Source organism: Mercenaria mercenaria, unplaced genomic scaffold, assembly GCF_021730395.1.
Source record: "Mercenaria mercenaria strain notata unplaced genomic scaffold, MADL_Memer_1 contig_3029, whole genome shotgun sequence".
NCBI lineage: Eukaryota > Metazoa > Mollusca > Bivalvia > Venerida > Veneridae > Mercenaria > Mercenaria mercenaria.
In genome coordinates this window covers 1-27,290 of record NW_026461131.1, presented here as the reverse complement: position 1 = coordinate 27,290, position 27,290 = coordinate 1, and the positions used below count along the sequence as shown (strand labels likewise).

The window sequence follows — 27,290 nt, the reverse complement described above, 5'->3', positions numbered from 1 at the left end:
ACCAGTTATATAAAGACCGTTGTGAAATATTGTTCCTTTATCGGCAGTTGACCAATCCGAGGAGAGGAAGTACTACTTGCATTTGACAGTTGAGACTTTTTTACAGTATCAATTTTATTTGATTCAGTTGTTACAGGTTCATTTTCTTTAACTACATTTGTTTAATTTTCAGGTCTTTAAATTGCAGAATTTGCCCTTCCTCGACCTACAGAAAGGACCTGTTGTCGTTTCCCGACATCTGGCTTGACCTACAACCAGTGCTGGAACTGTCTGTCCTTTGGCTTTCTCTGTCAGGACAGTCCTTGAAGAGGTGGTCAGGTGACTGACAAATAAAACATGTCCTTTTTCTATTTCTTGGCCTCCTTTTCCCTCTCTCGATCCTGTCAAGCCTAATTTGAATAGACTTCAAGGTTTTCTGTTGTTCATCGGCATTTCCTCTGTTGTAAGATCTCTCCCATCTATTGCTAGATACGTTTGGGGTATCTGGTCTACTTCCGTCAGTTTGTCTGACATCTTTGCGCCTGCTGTAACTTGAATTTTCACCCAATAACTCTTCATACCTTTCTACAACATCTACAGCTTCTGTGATTGTTCTGCAGTTTCTGTCAATAACCCTGTAACGCATCTCAACTCATAGAGCTTTCTGGACTTGTTGAAGAGCTAGCATTTCTTGTGCTTCAGACTCTAGATTACTATAAGCCTTTCTAGCAGGCAACTGCAAATCATCGCCAAATGCAGCAATAGACTCTCCATATAACTTGGTACGAGTCTGGAATTTCGACAACCATTTTGCTTGTTGACGTGCACTACCAAACCGTTGTTCCAACGATAATGTTAGACGGTTATAGTTACATTTCTCAGTAGCAGGGAGACTTGTATAGAAAATACGTGCCTGGCCTTGAAAACTAGCAGCTAGTGTAAGAAGCATTTCTTTGTCATTCCATCGTCCTAATTCAGCACAGTCCTCAAAGTGTGATATGTATTGCTCCCAGTCCTCGTCAGCATTGCATTGGTCTGGTTTTATTGTAACAGATGGCCTGTGAGGCCTGTTACAACACTGAAAATGTCTGTCATATTTGTCTTGTCCGTCATGCTGTGCTTCATCTTGTTGACCTCTGATCTGACGCCTAGGGAGTCATGAATATCCCCATGGTCACCTTGAGCATGATTAAACTCAATTTCAGGATCTGAGTTATCCATGTTGAATTTGAAAGTTAAAAAAATATATATGTATGGCCAATCGTGCCGCGCAGGGAGCTTTCCGAGGCCTTAACCTAAACCAGATCAAACTGGATTACAAGGGAAAAAAATAACAACCTTTAAATGGCACAGTTAAATAACCAATTATTTTTTTCATATCCGCCAAATCAACTTTTAATTCATCAACGCCAATATACATGAACAATACCAACCAGTAAAAACATAATTTATTGTAAATACAGTACTGTACACCTTCCTTGAAGAATACTTGACGTATGGGTAGTTTACACAGTTAGATGAATAAAGATCACTTTATTTATATAAAGATCAATTTATGTTGAGGTTCTTGATATTAGACATATACTAAACTAACATCTGCACTCCTGGCACCGCGTGTAATCGTCGTCGTCGTGTCTTATTTTCAGAACGATTATTATCATATTTGCTATTGCCCAGGCTAAAGTTACAGGATGAAAGGGCAATTTAGTATAAAGATGGTACGGTAGTGATTTTTATACAGGCCGAATGCGAAACTACCTAGAAAAATTCACATATAAAAGACAGATGTCTATTTCTATACTTTTAATATTGTATTAACTGAATAAAATACAACAATGCTTTAACTTAATGAGACTTATTATGTAATGTCACCCTTGTTATGAGCTTCCACAATGTTCCACAGTATTACTATGTTTGATATAGGGGAAGCACGTATGTCTACTAAAAAAAATGTAAGCTTTTAGCGGATTTCGAGGTTTTAGCGGCGATCTTGTTTCTGTCGGATTTTATAACCAGAGTTTAAACATACATAATGTAAATAAATATACTGGCGGATTAACTGTTCTTCAGGCAGTCTTGTTTTAGCGGCTTAGAGCTTTTGCGGATGCTGATGGATGGCGGATCTTTGACCTACAACGTGACCTAATGTCCGTGTCTGACAACTGACGTCTGTACTCGTATTTATAAGCTTTCAGGCAAATGAAATTGTCCCGCCGTATAACTTTTAAATGCACTCTCGTCCAATCAACATGCGCAACGATAGCGGAAACGATCGACCAATCAAAACGTTGCACTAAACTTAGAACTGTCATGACTCTTACGCCTTCAGGAGAGATAGATCCGCTTAAGATTCCGCTAAAATATGATTGTTGTGCATTCATACAATTATTGACCAATTGATCTACAATTCGATGTTGAGTAGACGATACAGTATCTGAACATACTTAGGGTAAATTGTTGCATTGCAGTAGTTTTTGGGCGTTTGCTTGGAAACCGCACTTGTTTCTGCTAAATTTCTCCGATAAATGTAAACATCAGCAGATTGTGTAATTTTTACAAAATGATACACATAAATGGATAATTGCAGTGAAAGTACTGATATAAATTTACATCTTATCTGTTAATTGTAATAATGTTTCATCGGTTTGTTATTTATTTGTGATTGTAATTTAATTTCACGACCCGAATGGGTTTGACAGTTATACTGCACAAAGTTTAGGACAATATAAATGCACTGCTAAGTGAAATCACGGAGTGTTAGTACCATTTGTAACTGAATTAGAATGTGTATCACACCTTTGCTGCAGATTTTTATGTCAGGAAAGTTTTGTTTACACAGATTCAGAATTTGAGGTCCAGTGATTCTTTAACAATAATAAAGCTAATAATAATACACCCAGGGTTCTCGCTAGGATCTTCAAAGCAAGAGTTTAGTTTGCAGTGCGGCGCTGTCGCAAGTTTGGCAAAACTCTTTTAAATGCTGAATTACATTTACAAGCAGATTCTTAGTTTTCTTCACAGAAGTGCTTAATTATTTAGCAAAGTTGGGTCATATTCCACATTTTTGTCCTGTTTAACTTTAACGTGCTAAATTTCAATAATGAATATTTCCATCTTTGAATCTGGAAAGACAACCATTAACTGTAAAAATTGGATGCTTACCAAAAAGATACTGATTGAATGGAAAACAGTACAAATCTTGATCAGACTGCACAGATGCGCATGCTGATTGAAATCTTCACTGATTGCAAAGGCAGAATCAATCCTCTCAAGCATGATATTCAGCATCAAATGGTTTCTGATAAAAATTTTATATTCACTTATAAATTTGAGAAGTTTACAGTTGAATTAATTTGGGATAAAGGTAATTTTGTCTTATGTCACTTGATCGGCATCGGCGTTGCCAGGTTAAGTTTTATGTTTAGGTCAGCTTTACTAATAAACTTATTGCTTAAAAACTTGCAACCCTTGTTCGCCATCAATAACTGACTCTGTACATCAAGAAGCATAACTCCATCCTGCTTTATGCAAGAACTGTGGCTCCTTTTGACTTAGAAAATATCAGATTTCTTGCGTTTATGTCAACTTTTCTCCTTAACGGTCAAAGCTATTGCTTTAAAACTTTGAGCAGTTATTTGCCATTAAAAGCTGAGTCTGCACCTAAAGTATCGTACATTACTTTTTGCAAGAATTATTGCTCCGTTCAGACTTGGAAAATCATGGGAAGGACAATATTTCTATTATACAAAGACAAAAAACGGGCCTGGGATTTTCCTGAATTTCCCTATTTAACTTTATGGAACAAAAAACACCTTCCATGCTTTAGAATGTAAATATTCAGGCGTTTGCTTCTTGACAGAATCACCGGCCTGAAAAAATTCAGACGAGCGTCTGTACCCGCAAGGCGGTGCTCTAGTTTACAAACTATATTTAGTTGAGACTTATCATTTTACAGATATTTAGTTCATACTTGTACTGAAATAGTTTGGAGTAAAAACGGTACTTAAAAAAATTGTCAACATTTTTGTTCACATACATAACTTTAAGAGTTTAATGTAACTGTCACATTCTGGAGTTGAAATTTCACAGAAAGCTTACAGCAAAGTAGACTATGATATATACTTTTCTAACTTTTAAGAAATGTGAATGCAGCCAGTCTATATCCTATGTCCATCAGTTCTCAGAGAAAATCTCTAAAATAGACTTGCGTTTGTCACTATCACATAGTGACAAAGTAAGGGTAGAAAAAAAAATGTTCCTTTACATCCACAATGACTAAGATACTTGAGTAATTTTATGTGATGTAGTATATCATTACTAGTATTGACAAAAATTGTTCATGTTTTTGTATATGCTTTTTAATTATGTTATGCTAATGCTGTTTGCTAATTATATGGAAATAATGTTCGATATATCAGTTTAGTTTCAATAAACAATTTGTATTTGTTCAAAATAGAGAAAAATTGCACAAGTTGAAATTTTTTGACAAAGTCTTTATTATCACTCTAGTGGCTAGCAGTTGAGTTACGCTGACATACCTAGGGCTTTGATTACATTATTTTTTTTTTTATCTTAAACATAGATATAGTACGTTTTAAGTTGAGTTGACATCTTTTGGAAGAAAATTGTATGGAAAATCTTACAAACCAAACACAAATCTGATATACTGGATTTGATTTTTGAAGCAATAAATGAAAGACATTGATAAAATATTCATTTTCAAAGTTGTTACTATCACAATTTGGAGTTGACTTTCAGCTGTGTTATGCTTGAATATTGTTATGCTTAAACACCTGGGATTTGGATTTAAATGCAAGTAATTAGGGTCTAAACCTACATTATATTTAAAATACATATAAACTGTTGCAATGGTGTTTTCATTATTTAATACAGCCGACTTCAACGAAGTTGCTGAGTGTCTTCCAACAGCGGCAATGGATGGACAATATGTTCCAAAATGCCTATATTCTTATAACTTTGAATAACCTGTTCTGATACTCAAACTGAAGATCTAAATGACAATCTGTTTCCTGGCAGGCACATTTTTTGTGCAATGTCCTCAATAAATCCATCTTTGGAATTGACAAATGCAGTTAGTGTGTCAGAACATATTTCACATAAAGGTACAAGAGTGTTTGTTAGGCAAAAAGAGTTATTCTCTGGCTTTTAAATAGAAATCTGCTTACAAATGGGGACCGACTCATCATATCCTCGAATGTGCTTTTTTAGCTCGACTATACGAAGTATGGAGAGCTATTCTACTCGACCTGGCGTCGGCGTCCTTCCGTGTCGGCACCTTGGTTAAAGTTTTTATGCACTTTCCCTATCTCTGTAATTCCTTGATGGATTTGTTTCAGACTTAAAATAGTTACTTCTCATCATCACTCACATTATATGGCTCTGTATTTAGCTCGACTATACAAAGTTTATTGAGAGCTATCATACTTACCCCGGCGTCGGCGTCTTTCCTCGTCCCCACCTTGGTTAAAGTTTTTTTACACTTTCCCTTTTTTTCTCCTTATCTCTGTAATTACTTGATGGATTAGCTTTAAATTTAAAATCGTTATTCCTCATCATCACCCGTATCATATGGCACAAGGGCCACAACTCACACACCAATATTTCATGAATTACCCCTTTTTACTTCAGGTTAAAGGTTTGATACACTTTTACTCTATCTCAGTTATTCCTAAATCGATTTGATTCAAACTCAAAGTAGTCATTTCACATCATCTCCCTCATCATATGACACCAGGCCCATAGCTTTGGTACCAATATTTAATGAATTATCCCCCTTATACTTAGAATTTCAGGTTAAATTATTGATGCACTTTCACTATATCTCAAATATTACTAAATTGATTTGATTTAATCTTAAAATAGTTGTTAAACATCATCACTTACATCTAATGACACAAGGGTCATAACTCATGCACCAATATTTCATGAATTATGCCCCTTTTTACTTAGAATTTCAGGAAACAGTCTTGATACACTTCCACTCTATCTCAGTTAATACTAAACTGATTCGAAAAGAAATATAAAAAGGGGCATAACTCTGGAACCGTGTGTTTTCTCATGAATTATGCCCCCTTTTACTTAGAATTTAAAGTTAATTTTAATGCATTTTCACTATTAGTTATCACGAAATGCATTTGATTCAAACTTGAAGTAGTTGTTCCACATCATCACCCACATTATAGGACACAAGGTGGATATCTCTTGCACCAATATGTTATGAACTGTGTCCTCTTTATGATTAGAATTATCTTCATATAGTGTTTTGATAACTTTAAAAGGTGCTTACTTTTGGTAAATGTTATTTGCATATGCATCTGGTTTGCATAAATTGATACATTTGGCTAAATTGGCAGAGAATTGAACTTACATAAACATCAATAACATATTTGGGAATCTATCTAGTTTCCCCAAAAAACGCAATTTTGATATACAGTATATTTCCCTTTTCTCCTACATGATTTATCTCCCTTTGATGATCTTTACAGAGGAGATATAGGCAACACTAAAAAACAAAAAACTGGCGGAAAGCTGTCTTTGCCACGAGATTTTACAGAGCTTTCAGTGTCATTGTCGTGTTATGTAAATGGCTTATCGTTAGGAATCATAATAAATGATTGAAGAAGACGAACTTTGTGTACCAGTATATTTATCAGATTCACGATTCGTACTCTGGTTATTTGTAGTAATCATCAGAATTGTGCCGTGCTATGAGAAAACCAACATAGTGGCTTTGCGACCAGCATGGATCCAGACCAGCCTGCGCATCCGCAGTTTCTCCAATTCCAATAGACATTAAAAGCGAACAGCATGGAGCCTGACCAGACTGCGCGGATGCGCAGGCTGGTCTGGATCCATGCTGGTCGCAAACCCACTATGTTGGTTTTCTCATGGCACGGCTCAGATGATTTACGTGAAATTTTATTACGTGTGCTATTCTGGATATACATTCAAAGACTACGAAAAAATATGAGCGACAGATCTCTGGAGTAAATTTGTTGACAATTATTTCAGCAATCGAAGTAACATTTTCCACAGGCACAGGTAAGGTACTCGTAATAAGTTTTGATTACTGGTATTACAATTTACATGTTTTATCAGTGTTTATCATGATAATTATGACATATTATCATGTATCTACTTTAGTTTGTATTCAGACTCTATGATTTGTTTGTAGGAAATACCTGAAATACCTAACAACAATATTTCAAGCTTTGATTACATGTAGTCAAAATAATTTGACAATCAGATTGGTTTATAAATTTGTGACGGGGAAGTCAAAACATTAGTTCTGGCTACCATAACTTAACTGATTCTGATAGTCACATCCATTAGAAATCCATAACATTAACAGCATATAAAATCGCTGAAGCTGAATTATTTTAGCTGTGTAACTGTCAATATTCTGAAAGACCAAAATAATGGCAGATATACATGTATCACAGTACACAATTGTATAATGTTATTGGTTTTATCGCTTGCGCGTTATTCTGTGTAGATGACTGATGTGGTAAACAATAACCATGTACAGTACATACCTACATTTATGACATTGGTTTAAATCACCACATAATTCATAATTTTGAAAATTATTTGATAAATTTTACTTTAAGCAATGTAAATTAATTCTCATGAATTTACTCTCATTTTGCTACAGGTAAGTTTTGTTTAAAACTTTGGCCAGCTTGTGACATATTTGCACTTAAACATATAGCTCCGGATTGTGTTTATACCCCGATAGCCTTGAAACTTAAATATATAGAACATATATGTCTATTTATATTATTTTACATTAAAGCCAGACATGATTTGTTTCTAAAAACACTTCGAGGACAAATGACTCAAATGACAATGTTATACATTAAAGTCATCAAAGCATCGCGCGGATGCAACCAGATACAAACCAGCATACTTGTCGATTTCCGCCATTGGCAATATATGATACCCGGGTATCAGTTGCACATAATTTTAAAGCTTGCGAATCATTCTAATTTTTGTTTCAGTATTGTCCATATAAGTTTTAAGATAAAATTCATTTCGTTAATTCATACTAGTTATGTTTTAATAAACATCGGAGAAACTTAATTATATCTGTGACCTTTCTCGCTTGATAAATCTAGGATTTTCTTTTTATTTATTTTTGTTGCACTGCGCGTAGAAAACCTGACGGCCTTTACACTTCCTAACCATTTTAAAACATTCAATTGCAAATACATTTTCAAATCGAAAACGAAATAAAAGAAACATGTTGCTAAGGTTTACGATTTTCTGATTTGGGGTTACTCATGCAGACATCCAGTCTGCGGAAAAGATATAAAACAGAACTGGAAGACATCGAAAAAAATGCCTCGATATATTCACACAACAAAGGCGAATAACTATATATGGACGTCACCATCTCGGGGATTACCATTCCCTTTTACGTATGTTTTAAGTATAGTCGGGGTATCTTATATCAATCTTTTAAACACGTTTTGTTACAAATATGATAAGAGGCTATCATATAAACCAAACGAATCTTTTTTACACCAACAATTTCTGTCTGCTTGAGCATCACTTTTGATGAAATAACACGTCTTCAAAACTGAAACTCAAACTTATCAACTAAGCAGACGATGTTAAAATTTGCATATTTATACCCCCACCAAACATGTATTGAGGGGGGTATATAGGAGTCAGTTTTGTCGCGTAGCGTCGCGTCCCGTCCCGTCCGTCCCGAAATCTATTATCTCAGTTATTACTAAATGGATTTGATTCAAACCTAAAATAGATGTTCCACCTTATCACCCACATCATGTGACACAAGGTGCATAGCTCTGACTCCAAGTTTTCATGAGTTATATCCCCTTTTACATAGAATTTAAGGTTAATTTTGTTGTATTTTCACTATACCTCAGTTATTACTAAATGGATTTGATTCAAACTTAAAATATTGTTCCACCTCATCCCCCACATCATATGACATAAGATGCTTAACTCTGACATCAATTTCTTATGAATTATGTCCCCTTTTTACTTGAAATTTAAGGTTGATTTTGATGTATTTTCACTATACCTCAGTTATTACAAAATGGATTTGATTCAAACTTAAAATAGATGTTCCATCTCATCACCCACATCATGTGACACAAGGTGCATAACTCTGACACCAATTTTTCATGAATTATCCCCTTTTTACTTAGAATTTAAGGTTAATTTTGATGTATATTCACTGTATCTCAGTTACTACTAAATGTATTTGATTTAAACTTAAAATAGATGTTCCACCTCATCACCCACATCATGTGACACAAGGTGCATAACTCTGACACCAATTTTTCTTGAATTATGTCCCCTTTTACTTAGAATTTAAGGTTAATTTTGATGTATTTTCACTATATCTTATTCTGATTGGCTTCGAGCCAAATGGAAGTAATTTCTTTTCTAACTTTTGTACTGAGTTTCTTCCCCTTAAATTCCAGGAATTAGTCTATTTTTAGAAATCCTATTTTTAGATTTTCAATATTTTTGGTATTTTTCTAACTTTTATATTATCAGTCCTATGTAAAAAGTAAATACATTTTTCTGTGGTAACATGGGCCGGTAAGACACTTTTTTGTATTCTCTTTTAGTGTATCTCTAATATTAGATATTTTTTATATTTACCTCATCCCTCATCCAGGGCACATAATTATACTAGTATTAATTATATATGGAAGCCCAGGATGAAGTACTCCAAAGACGAGTAAACTTCTTTTTAAGTATTAAGCTATTTTAACCTTTTTATATTATTCTAAGTATTTTAAGATTGCTTATGGTTGCATTCTTCTGTGACAAGACCGTATGGAGGGGTATGAGTCACTCCTGTGACAGTTCTAGTTGAAACTGTCAGGTAATGTATAATCATATGTATTGGTACAAAAGATAATTCCAAAGGAAGTAGTTTTTAATTATGACATTATATTTCAATAATTAATAAACCTTATTTTTTCAAAATTTTATTGATTAATATAATTATTTCATATATGAAGACATACCGTATGCAGTTAGGCAAAATAATTTAATGATTGTGTTCTATGTTACAAGAAAATCTAAAGTTACAATGTTTCATCGATAGAAAAGGCGAAAAATTTGCTCTGTACATCGGCGATATAAGCTTTGAGTCATAATATGAAACTGTGATATTTGGCAGTATTGAATAAACAATAGTGTCCGGCAGACTTCTATTTCAGATGGAAATTATTTTGAAAAGCAATTCCACCTAAAAAGAAATCTCAAAACATAGGAACACGGCTTTTCTTGGTCTTATTACATGCACCACTCATTGTGGGCTTGTAAGTCGAATCTAAACGGGTGTCTTTGGGTTCGGTAGAAATATACAATTCAGAATCTCTCCAAAAAATACTTAAATATACGAATATTTGGACTCGTACTTCCAAAATTATTTAGCATTTGCAAATATTCGGCGAAGTACACTGTATTTAAATGTGATTTTGAAAATAATGAAGAACGTTGTAAAGAATTAAACACCGCTGCGAACCTTGTTTGTAATACAATATGTTGAATTCCTTGAAAAATTCACTTTATAGTGAAATATACATTTTCGTTGAAATTATTCGTTTTATATCCATATATGGTGATGTTTAATATGACTATTATGTCTCAAAACAGACTTTTTACCAAATATTTGATATTGTCGTTCAAGGCCTAGCTTTTTTATTTCAGCAGGTATAGATCATATTACCGTTAAAAGTCCAGAAGCAACTAACATAATGTAATAGAGATTTGACTGCATCAATTAAAGGGATCAGAATAACATTAAATCTAAGTATTTGGAAAATTTATACAGCCGTTACACAGCAAATAAAGACTGTTTTGACAGCAAACAAACAAAAGATAAATTTAAAAAAATACTCAAGCATATCACGTCCCTGGCACCGGTTTTAGTAAAACTCTTTCATACAGATACATTGAATGAACTACTTGGTCCCAGTTGCATAGAAAGGTCTCTCATTTGACTTGCCCTCCTATCAGATTTCCTAAACTAAAGACTGATTTGCCCTTTTTAAATGTCCCTTTTGTTAAGCTTCTCGACATAATTCCTGAACTAGTCTTGTAAAATACAAAACAATAAAGGATAAGCAACAGTTCAGCTGTGGTCGAGTTTAGAGATAAGCATCGGTATATATGCAAATATTTAACAACGTTTATGTCAAAGCGTCTCTGCATGCGGACTAGTAGTTTGACAAGCTATACAACTTTAAACGGTAATGTGATCTATACTTGCTAAAATATAAAAACAAGTCTTTTTTTGAACGACAGTATCAAATAAAAGTTTTATGTCAAAGCGTCTCCACATGTGGACTAGTAGTTTGACAAGCTGAGGGTATCTCTATAGGAAATGTTGCAGTTGCACGTTTTTTGTTGTTTTTTATGTCACATTAATATCTTCAATAAAAAAATGCTACTATCATGAACTATCGCTTTATGCTTATAGAGAGGTTAGTAATAGATTATAGATTTAAGTCAGGGGCGCAGTAGTAAGCAGCTCGGATTACATCACCAGCGACCGTGTTCGATTCCCAAATTTTATCTACATCTGTATATACACAACATCATTTGGCTGTCGTAATACATCACTCCATATCTAGACGGAGTGCTGATATCATTCCAAGACTTGTCGGCTCATGGAGACCATTCAATATTTTACAGTTTTCCAGAAGTCCGTTTCAGCCGGTGATAGAAGTATAAGAGTTGTTGAAGCTTTGATTACATTTCTTGAACGGACTAAGGCAAACGGAGTGACTGTGCTATCATATAGTTTTGTTGCATCTGTACTCCCAAAAAGAAACATTTTGATTAGTTTTATTATATGTGTGACTTATATGACTTAAGATCATACTTGCTCGTTTCTGTTCAGACGAATGATGTAGCTGTCCGCTAAAGAAAATAAACGAAATAAAAACTGAGGATACGTTGCTGTTGACATCTGCTTAAAATGCATTGAAAATATTTTCTTTTTATCCATGAATAGATGAAATCTGTTTGGGACAAATGTTTTGAGGACGAACTTTTCAACATTATTTAAAATTCTTATCAGCGTAAAATTGTGATACAAACTGAACCCGGATAAATTTTACGACGAATTTGCAATAGGTTGTTACCCGATATTTGCAGTATAAAAACAGTATGTTTTGTTAAACAATTAAAAATGGATACCGCAAGTGGATTTTTGTGTGTGTAAACATGGTAAATAGACGTATTAAAATCAAATTAAATGCGCAGTTTATACCAGACAGCTTAGATTTTACGAATGTCACACATTTCTTGTTATAATCTTTTGTTAAATCTGCATGAATACATGTATATGTATATGGCAACGTATAGTCGAGAGAAATTTTTGAGGAAACAGCGAATTTCAAATAAAATGTGCCAAAACTCAAGCTTTAATCTATACACATTTCCAGTAGATGGAATAATCTCCTTCATGTAATTTTGTAGGGGCCGCTGGAGCTTAAATTATAAATAACTTTAAACAGTTTCTTTCATGAATCGCTTTATGGACTGTCATCAAAGTTAGACAGTAGCATCAATATAAGCCTCGGTAGCCTAGTGGTAGAGCGTCCGCTTCGAGTGCGGGAGGTCTTGGGTTCGATCCCCGGCCGTGTCATACCAAAGACGTAAAAATGGTACTAGTAGCTTCCTCGCTTGGCGCTCAGCATTAAGGGGATAGTGCTAGGACTGGTCAGCGGTGTCAGTATAATGTCACTGGGTGCGGTATCGTGTCTACTGCGTGATATTCCAGTGAGGCAGCACTATAAAGTTGGGCATTGTGCTCACTGCTACAAGTAGCCACCGTCGTTTATATGACTGAAAAATTGTTGAAAAAGACGTTAAACCCGAACACACACACAAACACACAATATAGATTCCACTTTGTTTAATGGGCACGCTTGGGCACTTTAAGGGGTCGCTAGAGCTAAAACAGGAATCAATTCAAATGACTCCTTCTCATTTACTGCTTTATGAATACATGCATTAAAAAACTTGGTATGTAGCATTAAAATAAGATCCTCTCCATAATTTGTTCAAATGGTCGCACTTGACTCTTCTCAGGGGCAAATAGTTTATACCACACACAGTTATTACTATTCATGGTTCAGCGTGTCGTAACAGCGTTCAAGTTCAAACAGTCAAGGTCAGTTGAGTGACTTAGGAACACTACTTAGAAGCCCTCTGGTTATACTAAACATAGTTGTTACCATTCAGGATTCAGTGTTTCATATTTCAGGTTACCGACTAAGGGCACTATGGCTCACTTGTATTCATTATTGTTTTAGGAATTAGGTACAAATTGTATTTCATAAGAGTTTAAGAGTTTATTATATTTCATTCCATTAGGCTAAGAAGGCCATGAGGACAAGATAGCATGATAATAAATAAAACGAAAACTGAACAGAAAAACATTATCTTTGTATAATTGTTGGAAAACACGGTTTTGTTCGATGATTAATCGTTTATAACAAGCTGATTGCACAACACGGGGGTGCTAATTACCAGTAATAATTATGATGTAGTCATAATCACCGAATAATCTAAATCACTAGGGATAATAATATTGATGAGCCATAAAGTTTCTAGTTCGTTACTCGCGATATTGTTAAATATCTAGCAAAAACTATTTTAAAATCTCATATCTTTAACTCAAAAGTATTAAATCAATTTAATATATAAAGGAGACTGTAAAGTTTAGTATTTTGTAGCATATGCCAAAAACAACTGATTTTTTTTATTTCGGATTGCGTGTGAAACTTGCTTTTGAAGTCAGTTTGTTAATTGCTAATATGCTGGTACTTGAAAACTCTTTGTGGGCAATTAGAAATCCTAATGTCATGTTAGAATTATGAATACTTCAAAAAATGTCTAATTAAACATTTTGCATTTAATACTAACGGAATCTCACATACGTATTTTTTAACGAAGGCAGGTCAAAAGCGATATAATCTGGGAAGTAATTTAATTCATTTATTGATAGAGATACCGCATGGTCATCTATCGACAACAGGATTTTATATTTTTGGCAATCTCGAGATAACTGAGAATCCTTAAATTGTACCTGCTCAGTCTTGAGATTGTGCAAATCTCTAGACTGAGAACAACATATGAAGATTTTAACGTCATCTTTTAAAATAAAATTTATTATGATATTAGTTTTCCTCTGATCAATTTAAATCAGTCATATTTTAGCAAGGCCATTGAGTGGGTTAGTGAAACTGGTATTATATAGCTAGACGTATTACATGTATCAGTATACTGATGGTCAAGTATAATATGATTATATTTAATCTTATTTGTCTTTTTTTTCTGTTGTTATTTTTTTAACATTTTTTTCTTAATGAATTATTTAATCTCTTTATTGTTTCGCTATGTTTAATCGTTAAAGGGATAAGGTACAAGTGGAACCATTTACCGATTTATTAGCTGAGCAAGAGCAACTTATCATGCATTTGGAAAACTGAGAAAATAACTCGACATTTTGAAAGAATGGGCTAAATACGATATCGATTCGGAATTGCGAGTAACAAATGTAAATTGTATTTAATCACTGGTGGTGCAGTTTATATAGACTGGCTCCCGTCCCTATGTTTGTTCTTATTTTAGTATATCAGTTTTCTTCATTAAGAGGGAAATAACTCCAGAAGGTTCTTTCTACATTGACTTTTTTTATTGCCCCTGGCTCCGAACATAGGTTCAGCCATCAGATAAAACTGTGCTATTTTAGAGGTTTAAAAGTTTCTTATAAAATGTTTACAATATTAATATAAAAGATAACCATGCAGCCAGGGAGCCAGGCTACAGTTTATACAGCGAAACTGATAAGGCAGATATGCGACTGAGAAGACACAAGCGATATATAATACGAAACATGACACAGAATACTACAGAATAAACTAGTAGTAGGATACTCTGTTATGTACTTGCATAAAATATAACTTTCTTCGAAGAAAACGTTTTTTGGGGTTGACCTGTTTTCTTTGCAAGTGACCTTATTACGGAGCGTGATAGAGCAGTAATAACGTGATTATGTCAGTAACCATTTTGGATCTGAAGTGTACGGACGATGCGCAGAATTGAAATATTAATAATAATAATTTAATACGGTTTAAACTTGTGCAAGTTAGGAAAAAGGATCAATAAGATAAGTAAATTATATTTGCATTTTTGCCCGTTACATGTTTTGTAATTCTTTTATACTGTTGAACGGATAAACTCCGTTGTTTTCTTTGTTTTCGAATGTCGGTTCATGTGATGTTGGGCGTCGTTTTCATAGTTTCGTACAGTCAAACCCGGACAGCCTGAATATAGGCCTTAGAGCATTGTAGTGCGATGTTAAATGTTATGGTTTTGGTGGTTTTATCATTGATGCAAAGCACAGATTGTTTTGTATGGACAATAAACTGGTAGAGATTTTGATAGAACGACTGAAAGTGAAACGTGTGGTATTACTGCAGGTGCTTCCTAGAAACTTGCTCCCGTATTCTGTCTACATTGATCATGTTAATTTTAGCTAACACTATTTTAAAGAGAAAATATAGAATGTTTTGGATACATCGGGGTATGTGGAATTCGAACAAGTATATTTACAGTCCAGACGGAATGCATCTTTATACGGAAATAGAGTACTAAGTATCTACGTAGTGTTCATGACCATGAAGAATTCAACGCCCCGAGTGAGGCTCGAACCCACATCGATGAGGGGCAAGTGATCTGAAGTCAACGACCTTAACCACTCGGCCACAGAGGCCCGTATAAAACATAAAATCATAGTAGGATGTTTTGTCCAAATATTGCGGCTAAATTGATTAATCAAGTTGATTATTCAATTAACTCCCTGGGACAGAAATGCGACTATAGGCATTATATTTTCTACCCCTGTAGCGCGGCACCGATATCATGCCGATTGCGCCACGTACTTGTTAAATTTTGATAATCCTGAAGAAAAGCAAAATTAATTTGCACATTGGCTACTATTTCTTAGATGTTATAATTATTAATTGTGTTTATAGTTAGTTCCCTTGTTAAAATAAATGCTTGTAATTATGAGGTCCTGTAAAGGAAATGAAAAATACTCCACTGTGTTCGTTCATACTGTAATTGACTTTTCAAACGACTACAATATATCGTCTGCAAGTGATCTTTCTGAAAATGAAGAAAATAAACAATGTCATTCTGATTCGGACAATCAGTTCCAACGAAATGTTAAGTTTTAGAAGGTTGAAATATTCGTACACGTACTTAGCATACTATACAAATTGATAAAATTAACACAGCAACACTTGTTTCATAAAATAAAAATAAATAAATCATAAAAAATGATTTAATAATTCTTCAAAGATGGATGTAAATATCACAACTTCACTGTACTTTACACAAGCTTTCAGCGCGTGTTACACAACGCTCGTGTTCATGTTTATATCAAATGTATGTATGCTTCAAGTATTGCTGATGTAAATATTCTTTGTTAATAAGGACTCTCTTTTTATTGGAATTTAATGTGTTTATATGTGAAAAAAAGTGAGAAAATCAGATTTTTAAAAAAATATTTATTAAACGTAATAGGTGTGTTAAAATTGTAAATATTCCGAAGTGAAAATATTATTCTGTTACGGACCAAATTGGATATAAATATATTTGTTAAAACATCGAAGATTTTGTAAATTTATTTTAATTTGCACCCAAGTTATTATTTTTTCCCTGCATGCGAGTGTGATTATGATAAGATCATAATTATAATGTACTTCGACGTCAGTTGGTAATTCTTATCATCACCACAGCAGGTATGTTACGATATCGGCCTCAGGGAGTTAAACTAAATGGGTAAATCCTATCCAGACTGACAATAGCATTTGTACGATATGCAGGTATGCATACGTCACAAAGCGATGTGGTCATTCTAATTATATAGTACAGAAGGTCACGTGATCAAGATTTCGGACAAACATTATGTCAGAACTATCAACAATGGCAGCGAGTGAACCTTTTCAATAGATAGAATTAAATGAAAATGAAGTGCCTGGCGCAAAGTTTGTTTATGAGTCTATTGAAGAACATTCAAATACAGAATAAGTAGGTGGCTGGAATGCCGAGGACTACGTAAAACTGGAAATAGGAGTGACACCTTGAAGCAGTAAGTCAACTTTTTTGTGTTAACTCTATGTAGAGATAGAACCTAACATTTTCATTGATAGAAATACATTAAATAAAGTCTAGAAATTGATTTCCAAGTCCTTGAAATTAACAAAAAATATTTCACAAATGTACAGTGTATGATAGTTTTGCTAAAATCAATAACAGAAATGTTAGTATTTAATTCAAAGTTGTGATCCGCAAAGAATGTCAACTCTGGCCTTGGGCTAGTACTTTAAAACAGAGATATTTATTAGTCTACTTCCCTTGCAATTACACAATAGAGCAGAAAACGAAAACGGTTAAAGACACAATATTATACATTTTTGCACAACAAAATTGTTTAGGATTTATTAATATTTGTTTGATTTACCCCTGAAACACTGGTTCCTATGATTTTGTCAACTTACTTATGGTAAAAATTAACTTTTAACAAGCCGATAAAAAAATGAAATACCAGTAAGTATTTTATAGTGCAGATAATACAGTTTTGCTTGTATCGAAATGTCACAATAGAAGCACTTTTGTAATACAGAACACCTGGTAGGATTAGTAAAGGTGCAATTATATTGATCTCTTTTTCCTATGCCTACTCTATGCCGTGTACTACATCTGTAGTAGACTGTACATTGTTTATGTGATGTGTATTGTGGATGCAGTGTGAAATTGTTCACTGTATGTACAGGCAAGTGTAAAGGAATGATCGTTAACTAAAAAAAAATACATAAAAAAGCGTAACTCTCGTATATATGCATGTGTATTTGTCTGGAATATATTATCGATCCAGTAGTGCGACCTAAACCGAAAGTAACATATTTATAGTACTGCAGTAGGGTACAGTACTGTAGATTGGTTTGAAACTGCATTATTGCATAGTCATTTGTGGTAAATGCATATGCTAGATCATTTATTCAGTCAATTTCAAACAAGGGATATCCATATATTCATTGTACCTGTCAGTATGTTACTTTGACACACTTACTCAACTTGTATGTTTAAATATGGTATGTATATATATTAAGCCGGCTACCTCGACCAAATATGGCGTTTCCGAGAACCCTGAACTTGTCTTACATGTTCATATACGATGAATATATAGAGCCACTCCCTAGCCTACATTACATTAATCGGAGATTTTTGACAAGCGTTAGGTCGTTAAGATAAATATAAGATAAGATATAAGATAAGATAAGATAAGATTTATTTAATGTCGGCAAGACATCGAACAAGTGCAACATAAGCTCATGTGAGCTTTTGAACCGACTACAGATTAACATATGGTATATATTAAAACAATTGTATAAAAGCTGCAATGATAATATAGATTTTAGTGTTAAAGAGTTAAATAGCATTTAGCACAATATACCAATAAAATATCTAAACTATCTAAAACTGTGACATAGGCCTATCTAGGATGTCACTTAAAAAGGAAGAAAATAAATCACAGATAGATTAAATAAAAATCGTTTGCCTCATAAATTTTTACCAGGTATTTTTTGGAAAAAATATTTCTATTTTTGTTTCTATTTGCAGAGTTCATAGTTGTATCAGTTATGGCAAAGACAAGAAAATCGATGTCTTGGTAGATTGTGGGAAATGGTATGAACTGAAAAGGGAAAGTAAGTTACAACATGCAGGAGTGCCTTCTCGTGTTCCTCTGCTACCATTCTGTGGATGGGGAAAGTTCTCATCTTGTCAGGAGAAAATGCCAAAACTTTTCAATAAGGGCCACATTAATCACCACATTGTGGAATCAGTTCATTTTGTGAATGCCAAAGATGTAAGTGATGAAAGTGATGGTGATATTGAAGATCTTCACACTGCAAAGCCAATGCAAAGGGTTAAAGTTGTTTTTTTTTGAGAGCGGACATGTGAAGAAAATGCAGGACTGTGCCAAATCTGAGCACTATTTCTTAAAGAGCAAGATAATGGCTTCCATGCGAATAAATGTGGAATATGATGTGACAGTGACATTAAGTGTACATTCTGGCTTTGTTAAAGATGCATCTTGCACTTGCATTGCATCCGCTATGGGACGTTGTAGTCATGTGACTGGACTGTTATATGTCTTGGAAAATTTCTTATTTCTCATTATCGGGTAAAGACCTTACCAGATGCACTTCATTACCCTGTACATGGAATAGAGGTCGTCAAAAACAGAAAAACCCAAAACGTGTACAAGAACTATCATATAGCTCAAAAAAACATAAAATTAATTCTGTAATTGACTTTGATCCAAGGGGGACATCAACAGTAAATAAAGACAAAGATAATGTAAAGGACAATTTTTTGTGGAACTTGCAAAATAGAAGAATTAGTTGATCAATGTGTAATTCTATTCTAGAATTCTGTTATGAGGATTATGAAGTGACTAGTGATCAGATAAATGTAATCAAAGAGTGGAGAGGAATATTTCTAGAAAGTCCCAATGTGACTTCGCAAAAAGGTTATCCAACTCTTTTGGTTGAGGATCAAAGGAGCGATCGTTGGTTCACCGAAAGACGAGTTAGGCTACCTGCGTCAACTTGCTACGCTGTAGTTCACCTCCAGTCAGGGATTGCCATAGGGAACTTCCTGTACAGAAAACTCTGGAGTACAGAAAAAGTGACATCAGCAGCTCTTAGCTATGGTGTCAAGAATGAGACAGTGGCTATTAAATGTTACAGAGACTTAAAAACAATAAACACAGGTCTTTGGGTAAATGGTACAAATCCTGAACTTGCATGTAGTCCAGATCGATTAATTCTAGATCTGGAAAACTTGTTACCATCCTTCGGTGTATATGCACATATTTTTATTTTAGAGTGGAAGTTGTTAAGTACCTGTGGAGAACAAGTCAGTATTGGTGCAGAATTTGTATACACTGGTTAAGTGCGGTTTGGAAAACTTGTTATCATCCTTTGGTATATATGCACATATGTTTATTTTAGAGTGGAAGTTGTTAAATACTTGTGGAGAACAGGTACGTACTGGTGCTGTAATCACAGATACTGGTTATTCTAAATTTTGGCGCTATAACATAGCTCAATTAAATTCTAAGCAATATTTTCAGTCCAGTAAATAACTTTTTTTCATAAAATTTATATTATAGTATATAAATTATCATGCAGATATTTGTTGTTTTTTTTTATTCTTAAGCAACCAGTATCTGTTATACATTATAAGCAATGTACGAATATAGTGAAAACAAATATTTATTATTGTTAACTTTACAGATGATTTTAATAGTATTGTAGTATTAACTGAAATCATCATTGTAACATATGTAAATACATGAAAAGTAAATAAAAATTTAAGAGTGATCGTTTACTTTTCTCTGTTCAAACAAATGACTTGTGTACTTTTATATGACAAAAGTTGAAACTGCAGATCATAAGGCCTAAAAAATCATTCTTTGTTTCGGGTAACATGCTAAAAAATTAGGGTAGGCAGGTCGGAAATTTGTTTTGGCGCGCGCGCGCGTGTGTGTGTGTGTCTGTGTGTGTGTGGTGGGGGGAGGGTTATTAAGTGTGACTTTTCAGAAATTATTCCTATGTCAAAACAGTAAAACAAGTAAGGGGGTTATGCCTTTAGAGCATAAGTAATTGATTTCTAACATCACTGACCATGTTTAAAGCATAAAAAACTTTGTGTTAATAAGTTGAAAAAAATATTCTCCAAGGCCATAAAAACATTTAGGGTAGAGCCAAAAATTTAGCATAGGTCATGTTACCGGAAACAAACATTTTTTTACGCCTAATTATTTATTTAACTAGTGGGTCCTGAAAAATAACTAAGCAAGCTGTAACAAAAACTAGTTGTGAGAAAACTGGCTGCAAAGCTTGGGTATAACTCGCTGATATTTTTTTTTAATTCTTTTAATTGAGCGCTCGACATGAATTCTATGTTTAGCAACGTCTTTTGTCAAATCTTCCTCCTGTGGGGTAAACTGATGCCTAGAACCAAGAAATGGTGGTCGAATCAACTTAACTTGATCTTCATTTAAACATATCAAATTCTCAAACATCTGATTGTTTTTACAATCTCCTTGCCACTGATACTGCCTTCAAACGTATCGCTTACATACAGGATAGCGCCATTTAGTGCAGTTGCAACAAGAAACTTGTATGAAGTGTATCCCTTAAAGAAGAGTACTGATTTCCCTTGGCTTGAAAATTTCCTGGGGCTTGCACATGAACTTTAGAACAATATTTTATACACGCATGATTTTTGCAATTAACCCTAAAAATACCATTTATTAATGAAATACGGGTGTATTTTGGTTACGGAAATTTCCCGCGCGGTCGCCGATTTTCAATCTCGTATAGAATTATTTTGCGTAAACGTATTTTATTTTCCTTTCGTATATTAATTATTCATGATATCTCTGATTAAATTATATCAAAGACCCTTCAAAAATACCTCTAACTTAAAAAAAAATACAGGAGTATTTCGGTTATGGAAAATGTATTCCGGTGTATTCATGTTTTTAGGTGGATTCCGATTTAATGTGTCTCCGTATACAGCGTATATTTTAATATTTATTAAAACATCTTGGCAAATGTTTTCGGACTTTCCTTCTGGAAGCAAACATAAATTTCTTTAACATCGAAAACTTTTTATAAAGTAATTGAACCCAGGTTATTATTATTATGGAAACTTGTCTCGTGTTTGTTTCGAACCTGTACGCCAAATCTTGGTGTAACAATCAAGCCGAACACGCATGAGAAACATAAACAACTAAGCCGCTTATGCCCTGGTCTACGGCTAGGAGTCTTGTCTGGATTGCTTACACTGGAATTCCAAAAATTGATTTTCTGTGTACAGTCTCCCAAGAAGTCCCACAGGAACAAAAACTGGATGCATGTCAAACCAGAAACTTAAACGCTTTGTCATCATTCATAAAGTGTCCACACTGAGGGCCTCAGTGACTCTTGCCTTTTCTTCAACCTTATTTTGTTTCTTTGGCTTCTGAATCTGGAACTGATCTTGAGATGAGACTTTGAGATTGTTTTCTAAAATTCTGTTCTGTATGTTTAACCTTACAATATCTGATGACACTGTTTTTTCTGTCTGACTTTCCTTTTCCTGTACATCTGGTTTACAATTAATTTCTGAACAACGTTTTTGGAGCATTATCTGCAACAGCCTCATGTGCATTTTCACTCACGACAGGACTGATGGTACCAGTGATTGGTAACATCATCATTGCTTGGGCTGCCTCATTTCTTTCTGTACGCTGCTGTTTTGATGACTTGTATGGCAGGCGTTCAGCAGGCATTTTTCTCTTTCTGGTAACCTGTAGATATAAAAGTGGAGTTCAGTTAAAATCATGCACAACTGAATCTGGGATGAAATATGCCGCATACGCCCTGGTCTACAGCTAGGAGTCTTGTCTTGATTGCTTACACTAGTTAGAATTTCAAACTTCATTTTTAACACGGTACCAGTTGTCTACAACACAATACCCTCCCACCTTCTCAAACTTTTAGTGACAGCCAATGGATTATTATTAGTCCCCTACTGGTTGAAAACCAGTTTCGGGGACTATAGGAATGCGCTTTTCCGTCATTCCGTCCGTCCGTCCGTCCTTAATTTCGTGTCCGGTCCATAACTCTGTCATCCATGAAAGGATTTTAATATTACTTGGCACAAATATTCCCCATGATGAGACGACGTGTCATGCGCAAAACCCGTACCCCTAGCTTAAAGGTCAAGGTCACAATTGGAGGTCAAATGTCAACAGGGCTTTTTTCCTGTCCGGTCCATAACTCTCCCATCCTTGAAGGGATTTTAGTATTACTTGGCACAAATGTTCCCCATGATGAGACGACGTGTCATGCGCAAAACTTGGACCCCTAGCTTAAAGGCCAAGGTCACAATTGGAGGTCAAAGGTCAACAAGGCTTTTTTTCCTGTCCGGTCCATAACTCTCCCATCCATGAAGGGATTTTAATATTACTTGGCACAAATGTACCTCATAATAAGACGATATGTCATGCACAACTTTCAGACCTCTAGCTCAAAGGTCAGGGTCACACTTAGCAGTCAAATGTAAACATAGCATGAACAGGGTCTGTTTCATGTCCGGTCCATAACTCTGACATTCATTAAGGGATTTTAATATCACTTGGCACAAATGTTCCCCATGATGAGACGACATGTCATGCGCAAATCCCGGACCCCTAGCTTAAAGGTCAAGGTCAGAAATGGGGGTCAAAGGTCAACAGAGTTTTTTTCCTGTCCCGTCCATAACTCTGCCATCCATGAAGGGATTTTAATATTACTTGGCATAAATGTTCCCCATGATGAGACAACATGTCATGTGCAAAGCTCAGACCCTTAGCTCAAAGGTCAAGGTCACAGCTGGAGGTCAAAGGTCAATAAGGTTTTTTTTCCTGTCCGATCCAGAACTCGTCTGTCATCCATCAAGGGATTACAATATTACTTGGCATAAATGTTCCCTATGATGAGACGACGTGTCATGTGCAACACCCAGTACCCTAGCTTAAAGGTCAAGGTCACACTTTGAGATCAAAGGTCAAGAGGATTTTTTTCCTGTCCGGTCTATAACTTTGTCATGCAAAACAGGATTTAGATATCAGTTGGCATAAATATTCCCCTGGATGAGACAACATGTCATGCGCAAAACTCAGGCCTAAGGTCTAATGTCAAGGTCACACTTGGAGACCAAAGGTCAGACACAAGAGTGACTTTGTTTGGAGCATTTCTTCTTCATGCATGGAGGGATTGTGATGAAACTTGGCACAAATGTTCACCTACATAAGACGGATTGTCATGCACAAGAACCAGGTCCCTAGGTCTAAGGTCAAGGTCATATTTAGAGGTCAAAGGTCAAATTCAAGAATAACTTTGTACGGAGCATTTCTTCTTCATGCATGGAGTGATTTTGATGTAACTTGGACCAAATATTCACCACCATGAGGCACCCTTGTTTTTAGAATTACGTCCTTTGTTTATACTATAAATAGATTGTATTGTAACTTTTTTATTACTGGCGGTAGAGAAAAATCGAGACCACTTTTCTCTGGTACAACATGCATGTTACATCCAATTTTTAGGTGTATTTTGACCTATCTCTACCTGGTAAAGAGTTTCTTGTGGACTTATATTATATACATTTTTTTTTTTTTTTTTTTTTAAGATTAATATCCCTTTGTTGTTACTATAAATAACTTATATGATAATATTTTTATAATCAGCCAAAACAATTCAATATGAAAACAACTGTGGATTTTTATATATGCACATTTTAATCCAAGTGTGTTGTTATAACATATTGTATATATAGTACAATATTGTTTATACCTCATTGACAGTTTTAGTTCATTATGTTATACTGCAGTAGAGAATATTAGGTGCCTTCCAGTAGGGGACTTTGTATTGCATGGCAATACTTCATTCATTTGTTATTTCATTGTTTCATTACTGTGTATTTGATTCAGTATTGCTGCATACACATTCTAAGTACATTATCAAATAAGATTGTATTATTTCATTATTAAAAATCAACGCGTTTTCATATTCTCGACAGACGGTCATTTACATAATACTGACTCAATACCGAGTTTAGTCTGTAAATGAAACACAGTTTTACCTCTGTTCCATATTTGATTGGGTCTGGATTTTCTTCCGTCTGACCCTTCCCACCGACGAAGTGCATTGAACATATATATGTTTCCTTATTAACATTGGCGATGGTAAAATATTTCCGTCCACAATTTTGCACCCAACGCATATACTTTTCACAATCTATTTTGGGCTTTGGAAATGATCAAATCCATTTCCAAAACCAATAAAAAAGTACATCATTATTCAATGTCCTCAAGTCACTTTTACAATCTCCGTAACAACAGTGTTTAGTTGTTACCATAATTTATCCATTAATTTATCTCCAGAAATATTTAACCTTAAGCTTTGTTTACATGTACATTACAGTTTACACAGTGCGATTCCGAAATGTTTGTCTGAATCGCCTGACGTCACAGACTGCTGATAAGAGTGCCTGCTATAAACAGAAACGGCCTAGATATCGTACAAATGCTATTGTGGAATGGAGTTACAGCGGCAGTCAACATTAACATATCATAACCTGATTTTAAATATCTCACATTTTTGTTTGATTGTTACATGTATTTTCTTGTACATATTTACAGTTGGCGGCAGAGTAATTTCATGGTTTGGCGGGATAACCTTGTGGTATCCGTGATAGCAATTAGATCTACTTCCTCGTGTGTTGATTGCCACAAATATTAAGTTAATGATTGTGATGTCAGAATTCGGCGGGATGCATTGAGATATCCTTGTCAGCCGTGACTTCGCGTTTTCATAAAGATGGGATAATATTATATTTTTTTTTCTGTGGTAGCCATTTCTTCCTTGTATACTGGAATCAAACAAAATTTGATATGTAAGTTGATGGAGGGATAATATTATATCTATCAACTGGTTCAATTCAAATTGTACTTTCTTCGAAAAAAACGTCGTTTGGGTTGACCTGTTGGACAGTGTAACAATACAGTTTACCCTCATGCGTCGTACTTAAGGAACATCCCTCTTAGTCGTGTGCTATTTATCGCGATGTGAAGATTGTATTGAAACGTTGCGTGATCAGTGCATGTTTTCTTTAATAAGTGATCTAATTACGGAGCGTGATAGGGCAGTAACATTCTGACTGTGTCAGTAACCAGTTTTTATCTGAAGTGTACACACAAAGCACAAAATCGAAATATTAATAACAATAATTTAATACCGTTTAAACTGGTGCACCTCCACCTCACCACCGCCACCTTTCTGTATCGTTCCAATTCGCCTGCTAAAAAGCTTGTTCAGTAGTTAGTAAGGCGGATTTTATTTGTCTGATATTAATGATGTCATTTCAAGGCGGATTTTATTGACCCACCTTTGCTTTCAATTATTTCGTATTATATACATATCATTTAACTGTGAAAATTAGAATAAAAGCTTTTTTTGCTGTCTAATATTAATGCACGTCATTTTAAGAAATTAAAAATGACAGTTTTCACACACGTTGTGTTACTCTGCTTTACTGTATCCAAAGCAAATGAACATACTCCTTGCAGCCATTTTTAGTAATTGCCTATGAGTATTTGTTGAAAATATGTTAAACATTTGAGTAATGCCCTGTCAAACTGGCTCAATTCAAATAATATTATTATTTATCAGTTAGTTATTAACATACTTAGTCAACTACTTCGATTCTATTTTACATCGGTACATTTGTTTACAATAATGAGTTTTGGTATTGATATGTTTAACAATCACTCTAACACGACCAGCAAACGAAAACACTACATACATGTAGAGCCAAATTTATCTCGGGTTATTCTGCAATATACCACTAGCGTGCAATGACGTCATCCGATCCAGGTGTGTAGCGCGGTCGTAAAAAGTAGTTACCACTATTTCCTAACACTATTGATACTAGTATGTGGTTGGTAGAATCGAAATAATAAGTTCCCAAGTGTGATTTATCATAGAATAACCCGAGTTGTTCGTTCTTATGCGAAATAATATATCACTCAGGCTAACGGCCTTCGTGATATATTCTTACGCATAAGAACTCTAAACTCGGGTTATTCTACGATAAACCACGTTTGGGAACTTATTATTTCTTAATTTTAAGACAGTAAGCTGACGTGCTTCAAAACAACATATCAAGTGTTACGTTAAAGCTGTCCTATTTTGCGATTGAAGTAATCAGTAACTTAACAACAAAGTGAACATTTAGGTGAAGATAAAAGCAACTGTTTTAACATTTTTAAGTTCAACAGCTTAGTGAAAAAAACAACAAACAATGGAAGTGTCTGAGTGCAACAAGAAGGATGCATTCGATTTGCAAGAGGAGAACAGCACAGATTTACGCAATGGAAGTGCAAATGAAATCCACGGCGTGGAATTACCAAAGAAACCTCACATGTCAAAGAAAATGATTATAAAAATTTACTGGTTCTCAGTATCGCTTTCTTACTTCTCTTTACGGCTTTCAAGTCTCTACAAAACCTTCAAAGCAGTTTGAATAAAGAAGAAGGTCTTGGCACTGTAAGCTTGTCCGTGATTTACGTGTTTGGAGTTGTGGCGGGACTCTTCTTACCCCCCTTGGTGATC

General features: G+C 34.7%; 1 protein-coding gene across 1 annotated transcript; it reads right to left on the bottom strand.

Annotated features, from left to right (window-relative positions):
• Positions 1-20,573: 20,573 nt before the first annotated feature.
• On the bottom strand, positions 20,574-25,215 carry LOC123556461 (uncharacterized). Its single transcript, XM_045347205.2, has 2 exons — positions 24,760-25,215; positions 20,574-22,441 (listed from the first exon to the last, which is right to left on the bottom strand). Exons 1-2 carry the CDS (start codon positions 24,898-24,900, stop codon positions 22,250-22,252), a joined length of 333 nt encoding a protein of 110 aa, XP_045203140.2. The 5' UTR covers positions 24,901-25,215; the 3' UTR covers positions 20,574-22,249.
• Between the last annotated feature and the right edge of the window lie 2,075 nt (positions 25,216-27,290).